The sequence below is a fragment of the Copadichromis virginalis genome, linkage group LG12, assembly GCF_057382275.1.
Source record: "Copadichromis virginalis isolate Kocher_CV1m ecotype Utaka linkage group LG12, C_Virginalis_male_GT1.1, whole genome shotgun sequence".
Lineage (NCBI taxonomy): Eukaryota > Metazoa > Chordata > Actinopteri > Cichliformes > Cichlidae > Copadichromis > Copadichromis virginalis.
In genome coordinates, this window is record NC_140629.1 from 23,146,392 (window position 1) to 23,166,286 (window position 19,895).

Below are 19,895 nucleotides of genomic sequence, written 5' to 3' on the forward strand. Positions count from 1 at the left end.
AAGTCAAACAACGTCATCGCCTAATTTGCATAATTGGTCATGCTAATATCATTGTAACCCACGGTGTAGGAGAGAAAAAAAGAAGAGACATAAAGTGAGTAAAAAAAACGTCCTAAATGCATTTAGAATTTATTTAGAATTACAACTTAATTTTTTTTTAGCGATTATTGTTTTGTTTGTTTTTATGTCACAATTCCAACCTTATTCCTTTATCTGCGCTTGGACCGGTAAAAGTGACCCGAAATAGGCACTCTAGTGGAGTTACTTTGTGTGTGTGTGTGTGTGTGTGTGTGTGTGTGTGTGTGTGTGTGTGTGTGTGTGTGTGTTTAAGTAGTTTTAAACCTTGTGATCCACAAAACAACATAACAGTAAAAGAAGAACTGATTGCGTTACAGTCAGTGCGGGAGCAGAGGCTTCACTCATACGCGATTAATTTGCAGTTTGGACGCATAGGTGGGAACATCTCCTGCCCTGATAGCAGCTGGGGGAGGACTATCCTCTGCCCGTGAGCGCTTTGGCACGGGCAAGGTGCCCACAGCAGCACCCACTGCTTGTTGAGAAGAGCGATACACGCTTGTCATAAATAAGTCTCCAATAACACCAGAAAAAGTCACCAGATTTGTCACTAGTCGTTTTTTAGAATAAAAGTTGCTAAGGGGCTCTGAAAACTCGCTAAATATAGTGATAAAGTCACTAAGTTGGCAACACTGCACCTGGCGTGCGCACTCACAATAATGGCTGAGCGTAAACAGTCATGTTTGGACATATTTTACCTCCACAAACAGACGCGGTTTGCGATACATGTGGCAAGACAGTGAGGTGTTGTGGCAACACCACTAACCTCGTCAAACACCTCAGAGTAAATCCTATCACAGAATATGATGGGCTTATGTTGAGGCGAACTGAAGAGGAAGAGAGGACAGGGACAGGTGCGGCTAAGGCAAGACAGACGTCTCTCACAGAGTCCTTTGGTGCTGCAGGCAGGCAACATGCTCAAATAGCGCACAACTTCAGGTTTTTTATTTCTATATGATTATTCTGCATCATTAAGCAATGAGAACAAGTAGTCTGATGTCCTATAATCATTGTGAAGCTATATTATTATATTATTATTACAATTACAAAATGCAATTCTATATTGTATTATGAAAGACAATGAAACATTAAGTTTTTGTACAGAGTATCGGTATCGCATAAGGCTGAAGCGCGCTCACACACAGGAACGAGTACGTAAGGGCGTGGTGCTTGGCCATCTGACCTGCATGGCGGGTTTTGATTGGCTGTGCCGGTTTCACAACGCCGAGTGTCGGCGGGGTAGGTCACGTGACAGCATCTGCTGCTGGCTGAGCGAAGCGTGTTAGCAGGTAAACGAAAGCTTCAGATTTGTTATGTTTGAATATTTTTTTTTATTATTAAGTCGTTTTGAGAGTTCAGGTATGTTATTGTGTATTTTTTGTTTATTTTAACGAACTCGATGGGCCTGTTCAAAAACATTATTCGTCTTATTCGGCTATTAGTCGTCTAACTAACTGCGTTGTATCCGTGCTGAGCGGTGCTGCTTTGTATGCGGACGGGCCGTTCGCACGCCGGGCAGTCGGCATGCCGCCTGTCTCTGGCTCCTGATTACTGCCCAAACAAATCTTAATAACTTTTCTCCCTGAATTGTGTGCCTATAAATATATTAAGGGACACGGACAATTAGAAATGTCAACGAACCACGCAGCTCGTTTTAGTTTCAGTTGTTAGCTTGTTGCTAACGTTAGCCACATCTCCCATGAAGTGACTAATGTTAGCTCGTTGGGCTACACAAAGGGGAGCATGGCAACGCTTGTCACGGTTGTTTATTTTTTGGTTGCTACCCCAGACGGACTGTACATAGAATAGACATATTGGCAGACAGGTTAGGATACTGATACTCTACACACGGCTTGTGGTAGTTTAACGAAGAAATTTGCGTGTTACTCGCACACAGAACAAAGACTAGCAGTTAGCCGGGCTGCTGCTATCGTGAGCTAGTTTGACCTAACATAAACGTTAGCCTCTGTGGTTCATGCTTCTGTCGAGTTTATCACACAAATAAGAGTGACTCTGATATTTAATACGTATAATTAAGGCAAAAATAAACACTGCTATCTGTATATGTACGACGCACGCAAATGCTTTGCCAGATAACCCTTTCCCGTGGATTTTATTTAAGAACCCACGCTGCCTGACAAATTGTCACTTGGTTGTATTATTAGCTACAGCCAGTTGCTTTGTTCGATACTACTCAGGCAGTGTTTGTGCTTTTGTTTTTCGCCTTTTTAAAAAGCCTGTATTTCTGTTGTTGTTGCCTATCTTTTATTCACATTTTTGATATATATAAAAGATGTTAATACCAGTATTAAAATATAGCGGTGCACTGAGTGTTTTTGTGTGGGAGAATAAGGCAGGGCTGTAAGCTGACACCCAACAGGCCCCTCTGGGCTGGCTAAATTTAAACGGGGATGTAGGGAGCGACAGATGGGGGTTATAGTCTTACATGGTATACTAGTGAGTCGGTCTGTTTATATTAAGTGTACAGTATCAGCACTGTAAGTAAGGAAAGTTTACTTACATTGCGATTTTCAAGAGCAAAAAGTGACAACGTGCTTTATATTACAAAATAAAATACAACAGTTAAAGCAAAAGCAAGTAAAGCAAACGTAACACCCAGGTATTTGAAAGCTGGGAGAACTGAAGATGTCCAAGAGTTTCACTTACCTTAGGACCAAAGGGGCACGAATAAGAACTTCAGTTTTTTGTGTATTAATAGACGGATAATCGGCTGCCATCCTGTTCTTCATAATATGGATGTAGTCCAAGTTTAACTAGGATCTGTCCAAGTGGCAGCATATACAAGGGAAACAAGTTGGGCCCTAGGATGGCAGAAAAGGACCAAAAATTAGCAAAAGCATCTGAAAAGGTCCAGAGCAAGAAAGAGATGCCCACCCAAGTTCTAAGTCTCTCATTCAGGATACCATAATCAGCTGTGTTGCGGGCAATAGAGACATCCAATAGTGCAAGAACCAAATATTCATGTGCATCATTGACTTTGAGTTTCAAATTATATATACTGCACATTTATTTATTATTGTTTTCTTACTAAGGGGTAATGATGCCGTACCATCTGGCTTTCGTTTCACCTTTGCTTCTGTGTCCTTTGTCTTTCAGATTTTTCTATTTTGTACATACATTGTTTTGTATATACTGTATATGATGACTTCACTGGTCAGCAATCAAGCCCGGGGTACTCGGGACAAAACGCTGCCCACCACCACACAAACAACACAGCAACAGAAGCAGATACAGGTGGGTGGTTGTCATTGTAAATACAGAGTTATTAAGCAAAATAGTCTTTTAACTTCAATAAAATATTGCATCTCTTAGTCTTAAACGTAATTTTTCACTTTTAAATGATTTTATCCCACTTTTCATTAAAATATATAAAGGATCCAAATGCTTTTAAAAACATTTAAATTTACTATTCAGATGGTGATAGTTCTTGATTCTCATTAAGCTCTGTTTGTTTGCCAGGCCACAGCAGAACAGATTCGTTTAGCCCAAGTGATTTATGACAAAAACGATGCTGATTTTGAAGACAAAGTCAAACAGGTAATGTTTGTTCATATTTTGTGCGTAAAGAAATTTTCTGGGTCACCAGGATATATTTTCCTGGATTTAAAACTTAACTGTGTTTGTTTTCTTCTTCTTCTTTTTTTTCCTATGCTGTGACTTTCACAGCTGATTGAGGTCACTGGAAAGACTCAAGATGAGTGTATGGTAGCCCTTCATGACTGCAATGAAGATGTAAACAGAGCCATCAATTTCCTGCTGGAGAGCACCTCTGACACAGTAAGTATGCTCCATTCCCAAAACATGTGTTGTGCTTGCTTTTTACATATGATTTCGTTATTGCTGTTTTGGGAGAGACTAAATCATGATGCAAAAGTAGAAGTACAAATGCATTTTGTAGCACCATCATGATGTTCTGTTCAACTCTCAGACCTCTTGGGAGACTGTAGGAAAGAAGCGCAGCCTTGGGAAAGAAGGAGGACCTTCAGAGTTAAAGGAGAGCAGGGAGAAGAAGGGAGAGAGGGATGCCAGTCGTGGGCGTGGAGGGTCCACCAGAAGGGGCAGAGGCATCAGCCGAGGACGTGAGGGTAAGAAAAAGACACGTCGTATGCCTTATATAAATAAGATAAAAACGTAATCTTTCACATCGAGGACAATGGCATTATTTTGGCTCAGTGTTAATTATGACTTTTCCATCATCTCACTTTCCTCATCTTTTTTTTTTTTTTTTTTTTTGTTGAATTTCAGGTCGGTCAGAGGAGAATGGATTTGATGTGGCTCCTGGTGAGAGAGGAGGAGACCGTGGACGCAGGGGACGCGGTAGAGGTAAGCATTGGAGAGTAACACATGTCAGATTTATTAAACATATCCAAATGCAGAGTTGGATTATAAGAATGCTAACTGTAGTTACCAGGTTCATGTTCCCTGATGTGACCAGCATCGTATTTGTCTGTTGCTTCAAAATTTAAGTCCACCAATTCCATGTGCTTGCTTGAATGGGTGTTTGATGCATACAGTCACTAAAATGCAAAAATGGAACAGGGCCAAAGATGCACAGCGAGGAGTTTATTTCCTCCTCCAGCAACAATAAAGCGAAAGAGAAAGTACTACACCAGCAACAGAGCCTCATTTACGTGCCATAAATGATTTAGCCTACAGGAAATGGTGACTGTAAGTGGATGGTTATCAGCTGATTTAAGAGCATTAAGTCAAAACATTTCCTCATGCTTTTTAGTAGTTCTGCTACAGCCTTGATTAGAGCAGGGCGATATGGCCAAAAATATTTATCACGATATATATTTGAAAATTTGCGATAACGATATAACTGACGATATAATTGATGCAAGACAAAATACAACTCCACAACATTACTAGCGCAAAAAGACAACCTTCCATTTATTTTCACTTAAACAAGAAGCTGGTTTTTATGTACATTAAAGCTTTATAAAAATGTAACAGTGCAAATGCAAATTCCTTGCTGAAAGTTTAACCAAAAGGCATTTCCAGTAGAAATGGGCTGACATATCCTGAGCATAACCATGTATAATATCCACTGAAGTTAAAAAGAGGTGCTTTGCAACATTAAACTGCAGTGTGCAGTACGTATTTTTCGGACCATAAGGTGCACGGGATTATAAGGCACATTAAGCGAAACAAAGCAGTCAGATAAATCAAACTTTATTAAACTCATTCTTCTTGCTTCCTCCACTTCTGTACCATTGATTCATTAATGTTGAATTCTCTGGCAGCTGCTCTATTCCCATGTTGTTGCAGTATATTAATGACTAACCTTGTATTGTGGATGGATTATCTCAGTTGTTCTCCTGACTGAAGTTTGGTCCGTTTACAGCATCCTGCCATGCGATTGCATTTGTCCCTAACTATCAGGCACGTTAACTTTTATAAGTGGAAAAGTGTTAGTGTTCGTCCTCCAGCTTCACTGTTTATGTTATGCTAACATAGCTGTGTCGCTAGCGATCACGTAGCACATCATTATATACCAGCTAGCCCAACTTCAGTAACCCTACAAACGCCACTGCTGTTTAGTTTCCTGTCTTCATTTATGTTGGAAGTGATAGCAGAGCTGTACGTTTGAATTTTTTCAGAAATCTCTCAGTCAGAACATGCAATATCATGCTTGGGTAACTAGCGAAACTAGCGAGCTAACTTCCGCTAGCTTCCTGCTAACTTCTAACTCCGTTAAATGTAATAAATTTTGTTTTCATGGATGCCTGGAAGTTAAACTTCATAGTTACACCTGGTAAAGCAGCAATGCTGATCGTTTTATTAAAGAATTTAGACAGTTTTTAACTCTCAGTGATGCTGCAGTGTTCGTTTGACCTGAAGGTACGGAGTTTAGGACCCAGATTACTCCCAGATTTAAGAGCATCTTAGTCCGACAAATACAATGGCCGCTTGCATGTTCTGCAAAAAAATGTGCCTTGTCGTGTATCTGACGGACAAACACCAAACCAGTTCCACATCACTGAAGTTGCACCATTTTTACAAACCAATTCTGGTTCATTTGTTTCACTCAACAATCGGCCATGTGCGTATGAAAACAAAGGCACTGCGCATGCGCGTTTTACTCATATTCTATCGCGATATTTCATTTTCCTATCGTTGCCTAACATTATACCGGTATTACCGTGAACGGTATAATATGGCCCAGCCCTAGCCTTGATGATACTTTCTGTATCTGCAACTCCACCGGGGTTTGTTCAGAGTCGAGTGATGTAAATTTCATAATGAGTGAGTGTGAGGGTCTGCATGTTTGTTGTGACCGCACAGACTCATCTGAGGAGAATTTACTTTACAATGCAACTATGCATGCCCAATAGGCAGTTGATTTAAAAGAGCCACCTGTCTTCAGCTGTCCATGTCTGCAATTCAATATCTTATTAAAAAGTGTATAAAATGGCTGACAACTCTTACTCCTGTCTTCTTAAATTCAGATACAAATTTTAATGAAGCTACAATCTTAAAATGAAGTCAACAGACAGAAACACCACAACCTGTTTTGAGTTGATGATGGATCACTGTAACCACTCCCCACACAAATTGTTTTTAGATTGCAGAGGTGTGCACATGCCCTGACATGAAAATTTAGTGAATCTATTGCTAATCATATTTTTTTTTCCAATGCACTAATGGGAAACTTAGCTGAGAAGTCACTGACAATCATTTGTCCCAAGGCTTGATATTCTTAAAAATGCTTAATGAGGAATTTAGACTTAAGTGACTTGGTTGTGTTGTTCATATGGTTGTTTTGCTGCATTTTCAGTTGCAGGGGTTCGTGGCAGAGGAAGAGCAGCTGTTGGTAACAGGTTCTCTTCGCAGGGAATGGGGTAAGAATATGCATCATGTAAAAGTTTTACAAAAGGAGGTGATGATGTTGATTACAAGCACATATCTTAAAAACAAGTGTGTGTGGAAAAATATGTTTCTGAATCTCCTTGATTGAAAATTTGTTCTGCCTACCGTTATCAGTAAAAGCAGATGTCTTTCAATTCGCTCAGTTTTTGTTTTTTTGGTTTGTTTTGCTTTTTCACACTGCTGCTTTTTTTTTCCTCCAGAACCTTCAATCCTGCTGACTACTCTGCTAACGCTGGAGCTCGCCAGGAGGCATGGGAAGGAGATGGCAACGAAGCTGCTGAGGAAGCTGGTAAAGAAAATAGTCAGGCATACACTGATTTTTCTTGCAATATATACTTTTTAGTGTCCACTTTCTACATTTGAGCAAATGTCTCGTTTTCGACTATTTCAGGATTGCCACAAGAAATTACAAAAACACTAATTTGGCTATGCTTCTGTTTTAAATAGGGACATGGGGAGGCAACCCAGAAGACTGGAGTTCAGAAGACTGGAATGAAGATGTAAGGCACTGCTTTTCAGTGAAAGTGTATTGCAGCGTTTTAAATGTGCGCGTTTATGCTTAAAGTCTAGTGTTGCTGTCTAATGATGTTAGCTAACTAAGTCCTGTTGTTAAAGGGTGACTTGATGTGGCTCTGGGAGGTTTTGGAATGCTGTACTAATATCTTCATCTTTCACACAGTTATCTGAGACCAAAGTATTCACTGCCTCTTCTGCCCCAACAAATCACATCACACCTGGAAACAAGTAAGCCCTTCATAAGTCATTGGCACCTTGAAAGAACACGTAGAAATTGTTTAATTTTGGAGAATGGCATTTTATTTAATCAACACTGTTATTCCTTCTTTCCTCCTTCCAAACCTTTCTACTTTCACTCTTCACTCCACTTTCTGTGTGCTCTCCTGTTTCCTGCTTGTTCCCAGTGTGGACCTGGCTGGCATACTTCCTAAGGCTGGAGTGGGTGTAGGGAGTTCTGTGGACTCCGATTTGGGGGCGATAGTCGATGGCCCCTCAGCTGAGGATTTAGGCCAAAGCCTGGTGTTTACCAATTCACATCACAATGGACGCACTGCAACACACAGCTACGCACATGCCACAGCCAACAGCTATGCCCATGCAGCTTCTGGCAGTACCACCTACGCACATGCTGCACTGGTATTCATAACTATACTCTATAGATTTATAGACCTTAATACAATATACATTTAGATGTATCCTCATCGCCTTTTTCTTCTGTCTCCCTGTCAGTCCTCAGTCCTAGGTTCTGGTTTTGGGTCACTGAATGCACCCAAGCAGGCACCTGCCCCTGACATCCGGACATCAGAGCAGCTGAATGGGCCTCGGCTTGGTCAAAGAACCAGTCAGATGTTGGCCACCACCAGCAATAGCAGCATTTCCAAAGACCAAGGGCAGTCTCCAATGCAAGCTCCTGCCCCCTCTCCCTCTGCAGACAACAAGGCTCAAAGACTGGAGAATGGCTCTATTACTGCCCAACACTGTAAGTTTATCTCAGAGTAGTTAGGAATCCAAAACAAAGATGTTATTAGGTTTGGAAGCATTTTTTAAAGAATGGAGTAAAACCCAGAGGTATGGTGAATATCAGTATTGTAGTCATGGTAATGAATGTATATTTGTCTCCCTTTGTCTTCAGCGGAGATTAAGCTTCAGCCAGAGCCATCAGTGGTGCTCAGCCAGCTGGCTCAACGGCAACAGCAGTCCACAATCCTTCCCACCACAGAGCCTTTGGGCCCTGTCCAGGCACATGCTCCACAGGCCCCCACACCGCCAGGTAGGCCTGCAAAATAGAACTATCCTGTACCACTAAAAGTGTGATTGTAGGCTGTTGCTACCTATAGAGTAGAGAGACAGTAAAATATGTAGTGCCCCTACAAAAAAGATACATAACAGGAAGTCGAGTTAGTCAGTTGCTTTATTGCTATACCGTGCTATTGTTGTTGTGACTATAATGACATGGTGAATGGTCATGGTGCTTTTATTCTCATTCAGGTCATGAGTCCTCTGTCCCTCCTGTAAGAGACAGCGCTTCTCCAGGAGTGAAGCTGCCAGGCATGGAGCCTTTGACCACAGAGCCTCCTCAGCGCCAAATAAAGACACAGAGACGCAGAGCGCCTCCTCCCTCAAAAGTAAGCCTCTTTGAACCTTTTTATCTGGCAGAAAATGTAAACGAGAAATGACAAAAGAGCTGTATTCATTCTAAGAGGAGATAGAAACCGAAAATCAGTAATTTATCTCCTCTTAAGGGGTTTACAAGGCAGGTCTGCTAGTTAACCAGTTATATGAGCAGACTTAATGAGGTAGTTTCCACAGCCTTATGCTCCCCTTACTACACACACAGGTATGCAAACTTTTTTTTAAAGAATAGACTGCTTGTACTTGACTCCTCCCGGTGCTTGTTTATCTGCTAGTCTTGAAGTAGCAGTAGACCAGAATATTCAGCTATTTATGTTCTTTTGTTGGCTTTGTTTTCAACTCGGTGTCTTTGTTGTTACAAATAATGACTTTTCACACCTCTCTGGTTACTGTTTGGACAGTAGCCACCGCTAAGCTGCAAGCATGAGGTCGTGTTCACCTTTTACTACATCTGCTCTTGAGTGAGCAGCAGCTGGTGCTTATGCTCAAATCAGCATCACATTTTGTCCTGACCTTCAGTTACTTTTTTTTTTTTTTTTTTTTTTTTAATGGGACTGTTTTAACTCTGATTGAACACTCACAAAATGTTGGTAAAATGTTTTCACAATCAATTTTTTTGTAATAAAGAACAGAAACCTACCCCAAATCCAAAAATTAGATCAGTTCTGATTACTCGTCCTTCTGTCGTCTTTAGATTCCATCGTCAGCAGTGGAGATGCCGGGATCGGCAGATGTGTCTGGTCTTAATGTTCAGTTTGGAGCTCTAGACTTTGGGTCTGAGGCTAGCAGTGGAACATCAGATATGGTACCAACTGAGTTGGCCAGGGAACACACGCCTGTTCAGGCCCCACCAGCCATGCCAGTTCCTACTGCTATTCCCACACAGCCGCCTCAGAATAGCCTGTTCTCTAAGCCAGGAGCCGTGAGGTATGTGTTTGTCATGCAAGCATGTTGGTGTATGTGAGGTATTTGTTATGTGTGGTGGGTTTTTTATGTTTTGTTTTGTTTTTTTGCTTTTTTTAATTCCCCATTTAGTGGATATAATACTGGCAAACCGGGTGATTCGCAACACTTTAAATTCCAGAGACTAAAATGACCACAACTCTTTTTGTTTTGCAGTGTAGCCCAGAGCCCTAAAAACATTCAGGAAACTTGGTTTTAAAAAAATGTTAAACCTCAGATTCAGAAAAGTCTCATTGTCCAAAGAAAGTTCTTGATGTTGAATTGAACCAGTTTTTTGTTGTTGTTTTTTTAAATTGAGCTTTTTCATGACTCCATCAGGAACCCTTTGCAACTTTGCTTACATTTATTTAATGTTATTTATTTATTTTTGGAGACCCTATACTACTTTATATCTCCCCCAACACAAAATCTCTATTTGTCCTTTAAACAGTGAACACATGAGCAGCTTATCTTCTGTAACGGACCCCAACTTCCCTTCACCCTCTTTGGGCTTACCTAGTGCTACGCCCACACCCTCCCTTGGTCTCCCCAGTGCTGCTGCGCCACCCTCCTCTTCAGCCCCAACCACAGTCAGCCGGGTGGAGAGCAGCATCCCGAGGTCCCTACCCCCTCATCTTGGGTTCCCACAGAGCAAAGATATCCCATCGGCTCCTGGTGGGCCTCTGACGGTGAGTATAAACCTTTTTTCTCAGGTCTCAAACAGAATAAAGATTTTGGCAACTACTTAAATGTTATTTGCCTGAAAGCTGAATGATGAAACCAAGTCTTGAAACGTTTTCTCTCTTAGAATGGCTACACTGGTATGAAGACACAGAGCACACAAGACGGTAAGTACTATTGTCAGTAATGTAAAAATGCACTCACATGGCCAATAAAGTCTGGTATAATGAACATTGATTGCTTAATGCTGAGGAGGAAATGGAAAGATGCATCTTAGCGCAAGTTGTGGTTTGCTAAATGCCGTTTTTATAGCCACCCCATCTCATTTTCTTTTTCACCCTGATTCTGTTCAATTCTTTTCCTTCTCATATAGTAACGTAAAAAAAACAGACAAATAGACCAAATTTTGCCCCAGATTAATCTTTCTAATTTTAAACCAGGCACAGCATCATCTAGGACAGTGACAACTGAGTCTCCCATTATGACAAGTGACAGCAGCCCTGGCCACCACATCCCTTCTCCTGCAGTTACAGCTTCCCACTCAACATCCATCTCATCGTTCAGCAGGTAAGGAATTTTTAAGGGAAAGGAAAGACTTAATATGGATCCTAAAGATAGATTAATTGGGTGTCCTCTTTAAAAAATAAATAAATGCACTTTGATGTTTTTGCCTGGAGATGATGATGCTTACAAGCACATATCTAAATCATTTAATGTGGACATATTTTTCACTGAATCTCCCTGCTTCCTGATCACACATCCAATTTGAAGTGCTTTTGCAGATTTATCAGATTTCAGCAGGCTGACAGACTCTCTTTATTCTCTTTGTAGTCACACAAGCAGTACGCACTCATCTGGGTCGACCCTCTCTACGACTTCCTCCCTTACGGTAAACAGATGCTTAGTATGTTTGGATTTTATAATTTTATTTTAATCCAAAATTTTAACTAAGCTCCAGAGTTTACAAACAAACAAACAAAAAGAAAATGCGTTCTCTGCTTTTATTCTTTCAGACGAGTAACGAGGAGAGTAGCAGCGGAAACATCCATGCCTTTACTTCGCCATCATCCAGCCAGGTTGTTAATCCCAATCCTTCAGCTCCCCCCGTTGTCAGTAGTTCTGCCACCAATGGTCTGCATCCATCTGGAGCACCTGGACTAATTCCAAATGGCACAAACGCCACACTCTCAGCTGCCGGCAGCCGCACAGCACCCCTGCTCACCACCACCTCCGGTATGATCTTTACTACCATAACACCACGATGGACGTTAAAACTAAAATATTTTGAAATATCATACTCAATTCTTTTTTTCTTTTTCTTTTTTTTTACTATGAATTATGATTTTAATCCGGCTGTTTTGGACACTTAACTGAGACTGTACTTATCTATAAATAGTTATGTTCATTCAGTGCATAACATGTCCTTTGTGGTGTCTGCTCCAGGTAAAGCTCCTCCCAACTTGGCCCAAGGAGTGCCACCTCTCCTGGCCAACCAGTACATCATGGGCCCTGGTGGATTGCTCCCTGCATATCCGGTAGCTATTTAACTGTATCATATAATTACTTGTTTGTGTTACTCTTGATCCCATGAATTTTTAAGGGAAAGGAAAGACTTAATATGGATCCTAAAGATAGATTAATTGGGTGTCCTCTTTAAAAAATAAATAAATGCAGGTTTTTCTAGAAGTGCAGAAACTGAACAGAGGGATTGAATTTTCTCTTTATTCTATAGAGGTTTTTAGTCATTTGGGAAGATTTTGATCATGTACTGAATACACTCATTAGCAGCTAGTAAAGATAAAAGGCTTTGTAGGCATAAGCGATGTTTATTAGAGACTCCAACATCTGCTAAATAACCATTGTCCTAATTTCAACAGCAGATATATGGATATGAGGACTTGCAAATGCTGCAATCGCGTCTTCCTTTGGTGAGTCTGTTGCTTAACTTAACCTTTAATAATGCCTTAATGTTAGTTGCTTTTTAACATGAGAAATATCTGAGTATCTGATCTAGACAATCCAAAATGTGATGTCCACATATGTGGACGCCAGGTCCTAGGAGGTTAATGCTGTTTGTCTTTTTAATTATTAATTATTTTCCTCTATCTGGACAGGACTACTATGGTGTAACATTCCCTGGTGCTACAACTGCTATGCCTGGTAGAGATGGACTTGCTAATAACCCATATTCAGGTAGATCAAATTTTATTCTCCCTTGCACTTCATCATTTTGACTTGATGACTTTGGTTAAGCACTTTTTTTTTTTTTTTATAGATTATGTTGAACTGAAATTTTCTGTTGCCTGTAGGTGATTTTTATTATTATTATTATTATTATTTTTAAGGGGGGTGAGCATCTTAGTTTTTTTCTAAGCTGTGTTTTTAATCTTTGCTATGGCTTGAAGCAAATGAAGGACATTTCCTAAGAACACCAGCCCAACAATATCCTTAAAGCCTCGTGTATTTGTTGCCTAAAGGGTGGTCATCTAAGAACTCTGTTTTTACTGATGGGGAATTGTGTTCGGTGGAAAGCTGGAGTACCTGTTATAAGAGTAGAAATGAGGCTTTAGGGTTCATTTCCACTTTTGTCTTACCTTTCTTCTGTCTCTCCTGATTCTGCTCAGGTGAAGCAACAAAGTTTGGCAGGAATGACTCTTCATCTCCAGCTCCTCCAACCACCCTGTCTACAGCTGGGGTGCAGTCACAGCCCCAGCAGACACAGCAGACAGGCACACAAGGGCAGGGTCAGAGCCAGGGTCAGCAGACACAGAACCAGGCCTTCCTCAACCCCCCTCTCCCTCCTGGCTATGGATACACTGGTAAGGGAAAAACAAAATCATGTTTAATCACATCGACGTCAGTCATTTTAAGGTTTTACACTATTAACCATTTGCACATCCTCCATCATTTCACAGGTCTGCCATATTATGCTGGTATGCCTGGAGTTCCCTCAGCTTTCCAGTATGCCCCCACTGTCTTTGTGCCTCCTGCCTCAGCCAAGCAGCCAGCAATGGGCCTGGCCAACCCCTCCAATCAGTACCACCAACAGCATCAGCCAAGTTATGGACAGCACGCATATGGCACAGGTAAGACCTGGACTAAACAGGGTTTTGTCTGGTTTGTTAGAATTCTATTATTATTATTGTAATAGTAGTTGTAATACATTAGTAAACTAAACTGATATCTCAGCAACACAAAATGTAGTTATGAAGCTTAATTAGCTTAAAAGCTGGCATTATTGTGGGCTTCCTGGAAAGTTATTTTTGTGTATTTTGAGACTCAAGTGTAAAAATAGACGTCAGACTAAATCAAGGTGTCTCTAGTGGGAGGGGAAAGTGAACTGAATTTCCAAACCTTTACACATGTACACCACATGCTGCATGTGCGTGTAGAGTTGGGCCTGTTTTGTTTTTGTTTGTTTTTTCTGCTTGTGCTGCATGCATAGCTCAAACCCCCTGCTAAAGTTGGACACAGCTCAGTATAGACAGCTGCCATTTCAGTCAGGTTACCTTACTGCCTCTCTCTCTCTCCTGCCCCCTCCCCCCTCTTTTTCCTTCCCATCCTCCTCCTTCACAAAATCTGCTCCTCATCCTCTCTCCCTCCCCCCTCTGCTTTGCTCTGCCTCCTCTGTTCTTCTATACTCTTCCTCCTCCCCCTTCAGCCTTTGATGACCTGTCTCAAGCCCATGGTGGGGAATACAGTAAGGCAGGGTATGGAAGCACTGCCCAGTCACAGGCCAAGTCAGCAGGCAGCGGTCCAGGGAAAGGTACATGCACGACACATGGTGCACACTCTAACAACACACAAACACACACATAGTTAGTGGGCGTTTTTCAAGGAGGAAAAACGGGTGTACTCACAATTGCAGATGATTCTACAGTCGAGAGTGTCCTGGAGAAAGGTGTGTATATGCAAGCATGTGATTTTACTTTCATGTGCAAATGGCTGGGTACATGCTAAAGGGCGGCACGGAAGTGAGAAACATGCCCCTGCTCCTCCTCACTTACTATGCTTCTTCCTCCTGGCTGGCCTGTGTCCTACTAACAGTGGAAACTGGCATTTAGTTTAGAAGATAAGCTTATCAGCATTGAAGTGACACAGCTGGTGTTTTTTGTTTTTTTGTTTTTTTGTTTTTTTTTTGTTTTGTTTTTATGCATTCCCACTGATTTGTTGTTGCTTTTTCTGTTTTTGTCCTCCTTTCCCTCTGAAATCCCAACATTGTCTTTTCCTCTTTTTCCTTCTCCCCCTCTTTCATTTCTTTCCAGCACCAGGATTGTCAGGTTCAGGTACTAGTGGTGGAGTACCTGACATGGGAGGTTCAATCTACAGCAAAACACAGGTGTGTGTGTGTGGTCCACATGTCTAAGCATGATCTGTTTGTATATATTTAAAACAATGTGTTTTGTATGACGTTTTTTAAGAGGTTTAATCATTTAAATGTGTGGTGCAAAGTTAACTGGTAAAAATACCAGTTCATCCACTCTCCACCCTATTTTAAAGCCCACTACATGACTGTTTTTATCCTTTGCTCATACCGAGGCTGCTGGCTTGTGGTTGGCTCAGAGTTCTGCATAGCTTTCACTTTGTTAACTCCATTGGCTTGGTGAAATTGATTAAAATGTCTCGTTAGGTTTGTTGTTTTGAACTCTTTGATACGGTTCCCCTGTAGTGTTCTTTAGCTTCCTCACTCATTGAAGAACTCACTAACAGCCACATGCTAACAACGTGTGACTGCTCATAGCTTATGTTTGTGAGTTTGCATGCGACTTTACATACAGAGCAGCTTGAACTCTCAACTTTTGACTTAGTTGATGCCTTAGTCCATATACGCATCTGGTTAGTACAAACTTTGGCTACATATATTACCATAATCAAGCTCAGTTAGATCCTCTTTAAATGATTCTGCTTGTCAAATGAAAATGTAGAAATGTGAGCATTTCAGTTTGAATGTCAAATTTTTTAAAATAAAGCTCGGATGAAGAACTGTTTAATTTCAGAAGAATATTAAATGGAAAGATTATGGATTAGATTGTTTTTGCCAGACATAAATGAATCTTTTGTCCTCGTTTTTTGTTTTTGTTTTTGTTCTTTTTTTTTTTTTTTTTTTTTTGTGGTAGTCATTTGACAAGCAGGGCTTCCACACAGGGACACCACCTCCCTTCAGCCTGCCTTCAGCACTAGGAGGAACGGGGCCCCTGAACCCTGGTGGTGCGCCTGGCTACGCCCCTGCACCTTTCCTGCACATTCTGCCTCCTCACCAACAGCCCCACTCCCAGCTGCTGCACCATCACCTCACACAGGACGGACAGGTAACCCTCCACAACCAGTGGGAAAAAAATATTTTCATACATTAAACTTCGAGGTTTTAGTATAGTTTAGTTTTGCTTTTGGTTTATTGTCTATTAAAAAGGCTGCTGTACCCTTACTAAATATTTTTTGTGCTAATCAAATAAGAAAAGTACTCAATGTGTACATCTGATTAAATTCTGCACCTGTGTTACTGCAGTTTGTTGTTGTTGTTGTTTTTTTAAACTCAGTTTTTATTATAATTTACAACATTGCAATGTTCACGAGTAAGACAGTTACTGGAACCGCAGTGCAGAAATACAGATTACAATAAGAACTGCAATTGGGAAACACAACACAAAACTGGGAAGCAAACCCCCCCCAAAAAAAACAAAAACAAATATGTGACAATCTTAATAGCCATAAATGAACGAAACGAAACAGACCTATGCTAAATTATTGAAACAGTAAAGCATGTATGGGTCGCCAACGCTCAGTAAACAATTCTCTCTGAATCCGCAGAGCATAGGTTATTTCCTCCATCTGGTAAATTTCTCTTTATCAATCCACATATTATATGAAGGTGGGTCAAGATTCAGCCATTTAATAGTAATACACTTTAGTGATGCTGTAAGCAAGATTCTTAAGAGATACTTTTTATTGTTTCCTGCAAAACCATTTGGTAATACTCCTAAAATGGCTAACTGTTGGTCTTTGTTAGTGGTTGTTGGAAAACTGTATTGAGAACTCTAAATATGTCATTCCAAAATGAGCAGATTTTTGGGCATCTGTGATATAGGTTCCAAAATGAGTACCACAATTTCGCCAGCAGGTATCAGGATTTGTAGGCTTCATTTTGGCCATTATCTCTGGGGTTCTAAAATATCTCATGACCACCTTCCATTTGAATTCTCTCCACAGCCCAGAGTTAGTCACGAGATGGGCTTCACCGAACACCTCTTCCCAGGCGTCCTCTGAGATTTGAGTGCCAGTCTCAGCTTCCCACCTTGCCTTAATATCCAAAGTTGCACTTGTACTGAAACTCATAAATGCGTTATAGAAATTGCTGATTAATTTTGCGGAGGAATTACTTTGAAATATTTTTAGAAATATTTCCTCAGTGGGTGAGGGCTCCAAAACTTGCCTCCATTCTTTATGTTTTGTCAAAAAACTTCTTAGCTGCAGAAATCTGAAAAAGTCAGAAGAAGGAAGCCGAAACTGACCTCAATTGTTCAAATGAGCTCAAGTTTACGAAGCCCGTTATGTGACCATGCTCTGAAGCCAGTCTTCCACAATAGGAGAAAAACCCTGCAGGGAGGAGAGGCTTGATAAAATTGAAATTTCTTTTGGAAGACCGAATGATTGTTTGATTCTACGCCAAATCTTTAGTGACCCTCGTCCATTCCCCCATATGCACATTTTTAATTGAAATGTTAGAAAAAAAACAGGGATTTCAATGGTCTTTCGCATATTGTCTTCTCAATGTTTAGCCACTGAGTTTCAGACAGATCCCGCACCCATACAGTCAGGGGTCTCATCTGAGCTGCCCAGAAATAATATTTCAGATTTGGAACAGCCAGTCCCCCCTGCAGTTTTGACAGTTTTAATGTTTGGAACTTGATCCTTGAGCGTTTGCCTTGCCATATAAATTTGGAAAAAAGTTTATCTAAATTATCAAATGTAGAGTTGGGAATGTTTATAGGCAGCATTTGAAAAAGGTATAGAAGTCTTGGCAATACATTCATACGTATACTCTCGATCCGACCCAAGAAAGACAGAGACAGGACATAATTTACATAATTTACTTTTAAACAAGTCTGATAATAAGTGAGGAATTTGAATTCCTAAATACTTGATACCTTCCTTTGGCCATTTAAAGCCAGATGAAATGTTTCCTCCTATATCTATTGCCAATGTTTTGTCAATATTAACTTTGTAACCAGAGAGGTAACCGTATGTACTAATAATTTCTTTTAAATGAGGTACACTGACTGCAGGATTTGAAATGTATAAAAGTACGTCGTCTGCATAGATGGACAATTTATGCTGTTCTCCAGTAATTGTAAGGCCCTGAATTTCATGTTCATCTCTAATCAGCTGCGCCAGAGGCTCAATACTTATATCGAACAGCAGGGGCGACAGTGGGCAACCTTGTCTACACCCACGTTCCAGTGGAAATCTGGCTGATATTGTTCCATTTACCCGTACAGCCGCCATTGGGTTGGAGTAAAGAATCTGTATCCACTTAATTAAGTTTGGCCCAAATTTGACTCTTTCAAGTGTATGGGCCAAGTATTGCCAGGAAACCCTGTCGAATGCTTTGTGCGCATCGAGAGACAGAATCGTTCCTGCAGTTTTAAGGATTTTATTTGGCCTGTCACTATCCATCATCACTGAAAAGTTCTCCTTGATAATTCCTGGTTTTCTCCACTGTTGTTGTATATTTAGAATCTACACCCTCTTGTGTGATAAGTTCAGTAGAATAGGGCTGACTAAAATGAATAATATAAGCACTTTGAAATGACACAAATTAAACACATCCACTGAATGGACTTCTTTTTCTTCATAGGGCGGCCCTGGTCAGCGCAGTCAGTCCAGCAGCATGCAGCAGAAAACCCAAGGCAGCAAGTCCAGCTATAGCAGCTCTGCATACTGGACAAACTGAGGAATGCTTCCATATGTTTTTTGTTTTTTTTGTTTTGTTTTTTCTCCTCGTCTCCCTGAAAGGCTGCGTGTGTAAAGCTAAAACAGAAAAACAAACACACTACCCTCACAATGAGCAACCATGGGTTTCGTTGCCCTGCTCCCCCCACCTCCAAGTCCTCTTAAGTCTTTTGGGTTCTCTCTTCCCCCCCCTTTTCAAAATTGGTTGTACATGTAAGATATTTATGTATTTATATATAAATATATATATATATACTGTATATGTAATAGTAGAACATGAAATGTGGTTGCTGCATTTTATTTTTGAAGGACTTTTTGTTTACTTTTTTCAAAACTGCAGGAAAAGATGTTACATTGAGACAAAATGAGATGTTAGTGAGAGAGTGAGTGAAGAAGAAAAACGACCCAAAACTTCCTGGAAGAAACCAGAAAAAGGAAAAGGAGAGAGCTATAGCACTGATTGCATTTGAGGACACTTCAGATGGGGGTGGGGTTTATAATAACTAACTGCATCTGTCTCCTCTTTTTTTCTTTTTATACATGACTTCCTGAATGGCTGGGCTCGTCCCTCTGAGCTTCATTTTGTAGCTTCCTGTCTTTTCCCTCTTTCTTCTCTCCCTCTCCTCTGGAGAGCTGCCTACTCTCCCGGGGTCACTTTCTTTAAAGAAAGACCTGCCCATCTAAATTTTATATTTTTATTTAATTTTAACCCTCATTTTCTCGAAATAAAGTTCTGAGCAGTTGGTAACTGACTCCTTGTTTTATATGTATGTACATTTACACAAGTTAATCAAGTGGGTTTTCCTTGACTGACCCATGTCTTCAGACTCATTTTCAGTGTTTTAACATATTTACTTGTATTTACTGGGATTTATTTGTTTCGGATGAATGTCTATTTCACTACATAAATCATGAACAAATGTGTAGGCAAACGGCTAAATATTTTTTTAACGTGAGAGTACAAAAAGGCCTTAAAACACAAAAGTTACTAGTGATAAACTGGTCATTTTTGGCAGCACAGTGGTGTGCACTGTTGCCTCACAGTGAGAAGCTCCAGGGTGTCAATCCCCCTGCAGACTGGAGGCTTTCTATGTGGAGAATGCATATTTTCCCCAGCTGGGCATATTTGATCACTATTGTTAAATAATCTGCTCTTGTTCTTTGTGCCACCCACTGACAGTGAATGACTGTTAATGAAGATGGCT

The 19,895-nt window shown here is 40.7% G+C and overlaps 1 protein-coding gene across 5 annotated transcripts; it reads left to right on the forward strand.

The window, feature by feature from the left end:
• Nucleotides 1-1,292: 1,292 nt before the first annotated feature.
• LOC146697064 (ubiquitin-associated protein 2-like) lies at nucleotides 1,293-19,433 on the forward strand. Of its 5 annotated transcripts, none has more exons than XM_085475524.1 (30): nucleotides 1,293-1,364; nucleotides 3,193-3,330; nucleotides 3,556-3,633; nucleotides 3,763-3,873; nucleotides 4,025-4,181; nucleotides 4,342-4,419; nucleotides 6,878-6,941; nucleotides 7,170-7,258; nucleotides 7,417-7,469; nucleotides 7,649-7,713; nucleotides 7,890-8,121; nucleotides 8,215-8,464; nucleotides 8,618-8,755; nucleotides 8,974-9,110; nucleotides 9,812-10,044; nucleotides 10,511-10,748; nucleotides 10,868-10,907; nucleotides 11,181-11,307; nucleotides 11,572-11,644; nucleotides 11,754-11,973; nucleotides 12,184-12,275; nucleotides 12,618-12,668; nucleotides 12,855-12,933; nucleotides 13,365-13,559; nucleotides 13,656-13,826; nucleotides 14,402-14,506; nucleotides 14,609-14,641; nucleotides 15,006-15,079; nucleotides 15,858-16,049; nucleotides 18,596-19,433. In XM_085475524.1, the coding sequence occupies exons 2-30, from the start codon at nucleotides 3,235-3,237 to the stop codon at nucleotides 18,689-18,691; spliced, it is 3,567 nt and encodes a 1,188-aa protein (XP_085331650.1). In that variant the 5' UTR covers nucleotides 1,293-1,364; nucleotides 3,193-3,234; the 3' UTR covers nucleotides 18,692-19,433. The 5 variants fall into 5 exon arrangements, with proteins under 5 accessions (XP_085331650.1, XP_085331651.1, XP_085331652.1 ...); XM_085475525.1 differs by having other exon boundaries at nucleotides 11,572-11,629; XM_085475526.1 differs by lacking the exon at nucleotides 14,609-14,641.
• Nucleotides 19,434-19,895: the final 462 nt, after the last annotated feature.

Bases quoted from the DNA above. Each gene is read 5' to 3' on its own strand.
- LOC146697064 (XM_085475524.1), top strand. From the start codon at position 3,235: ATGATGACTTCACTGGTCAGCAATCAAGCCCGGGGTACTCGGGACAAA. The intron at 3,331-3,555 runs GTGGGTGGTTGT...TTTGTTTGCCAG, and splicing joins AGCAACAGAAGCAGATACAG to GCCACAGCAGAACAGATTCG. The intron at 10,749-10,867 runs GTGAGTATAAAC...TTTCTCTCTTAG, and splicing joins CTCCTGGTGGGCCTCTGACG to AATGGCTACACTGGTATGAA.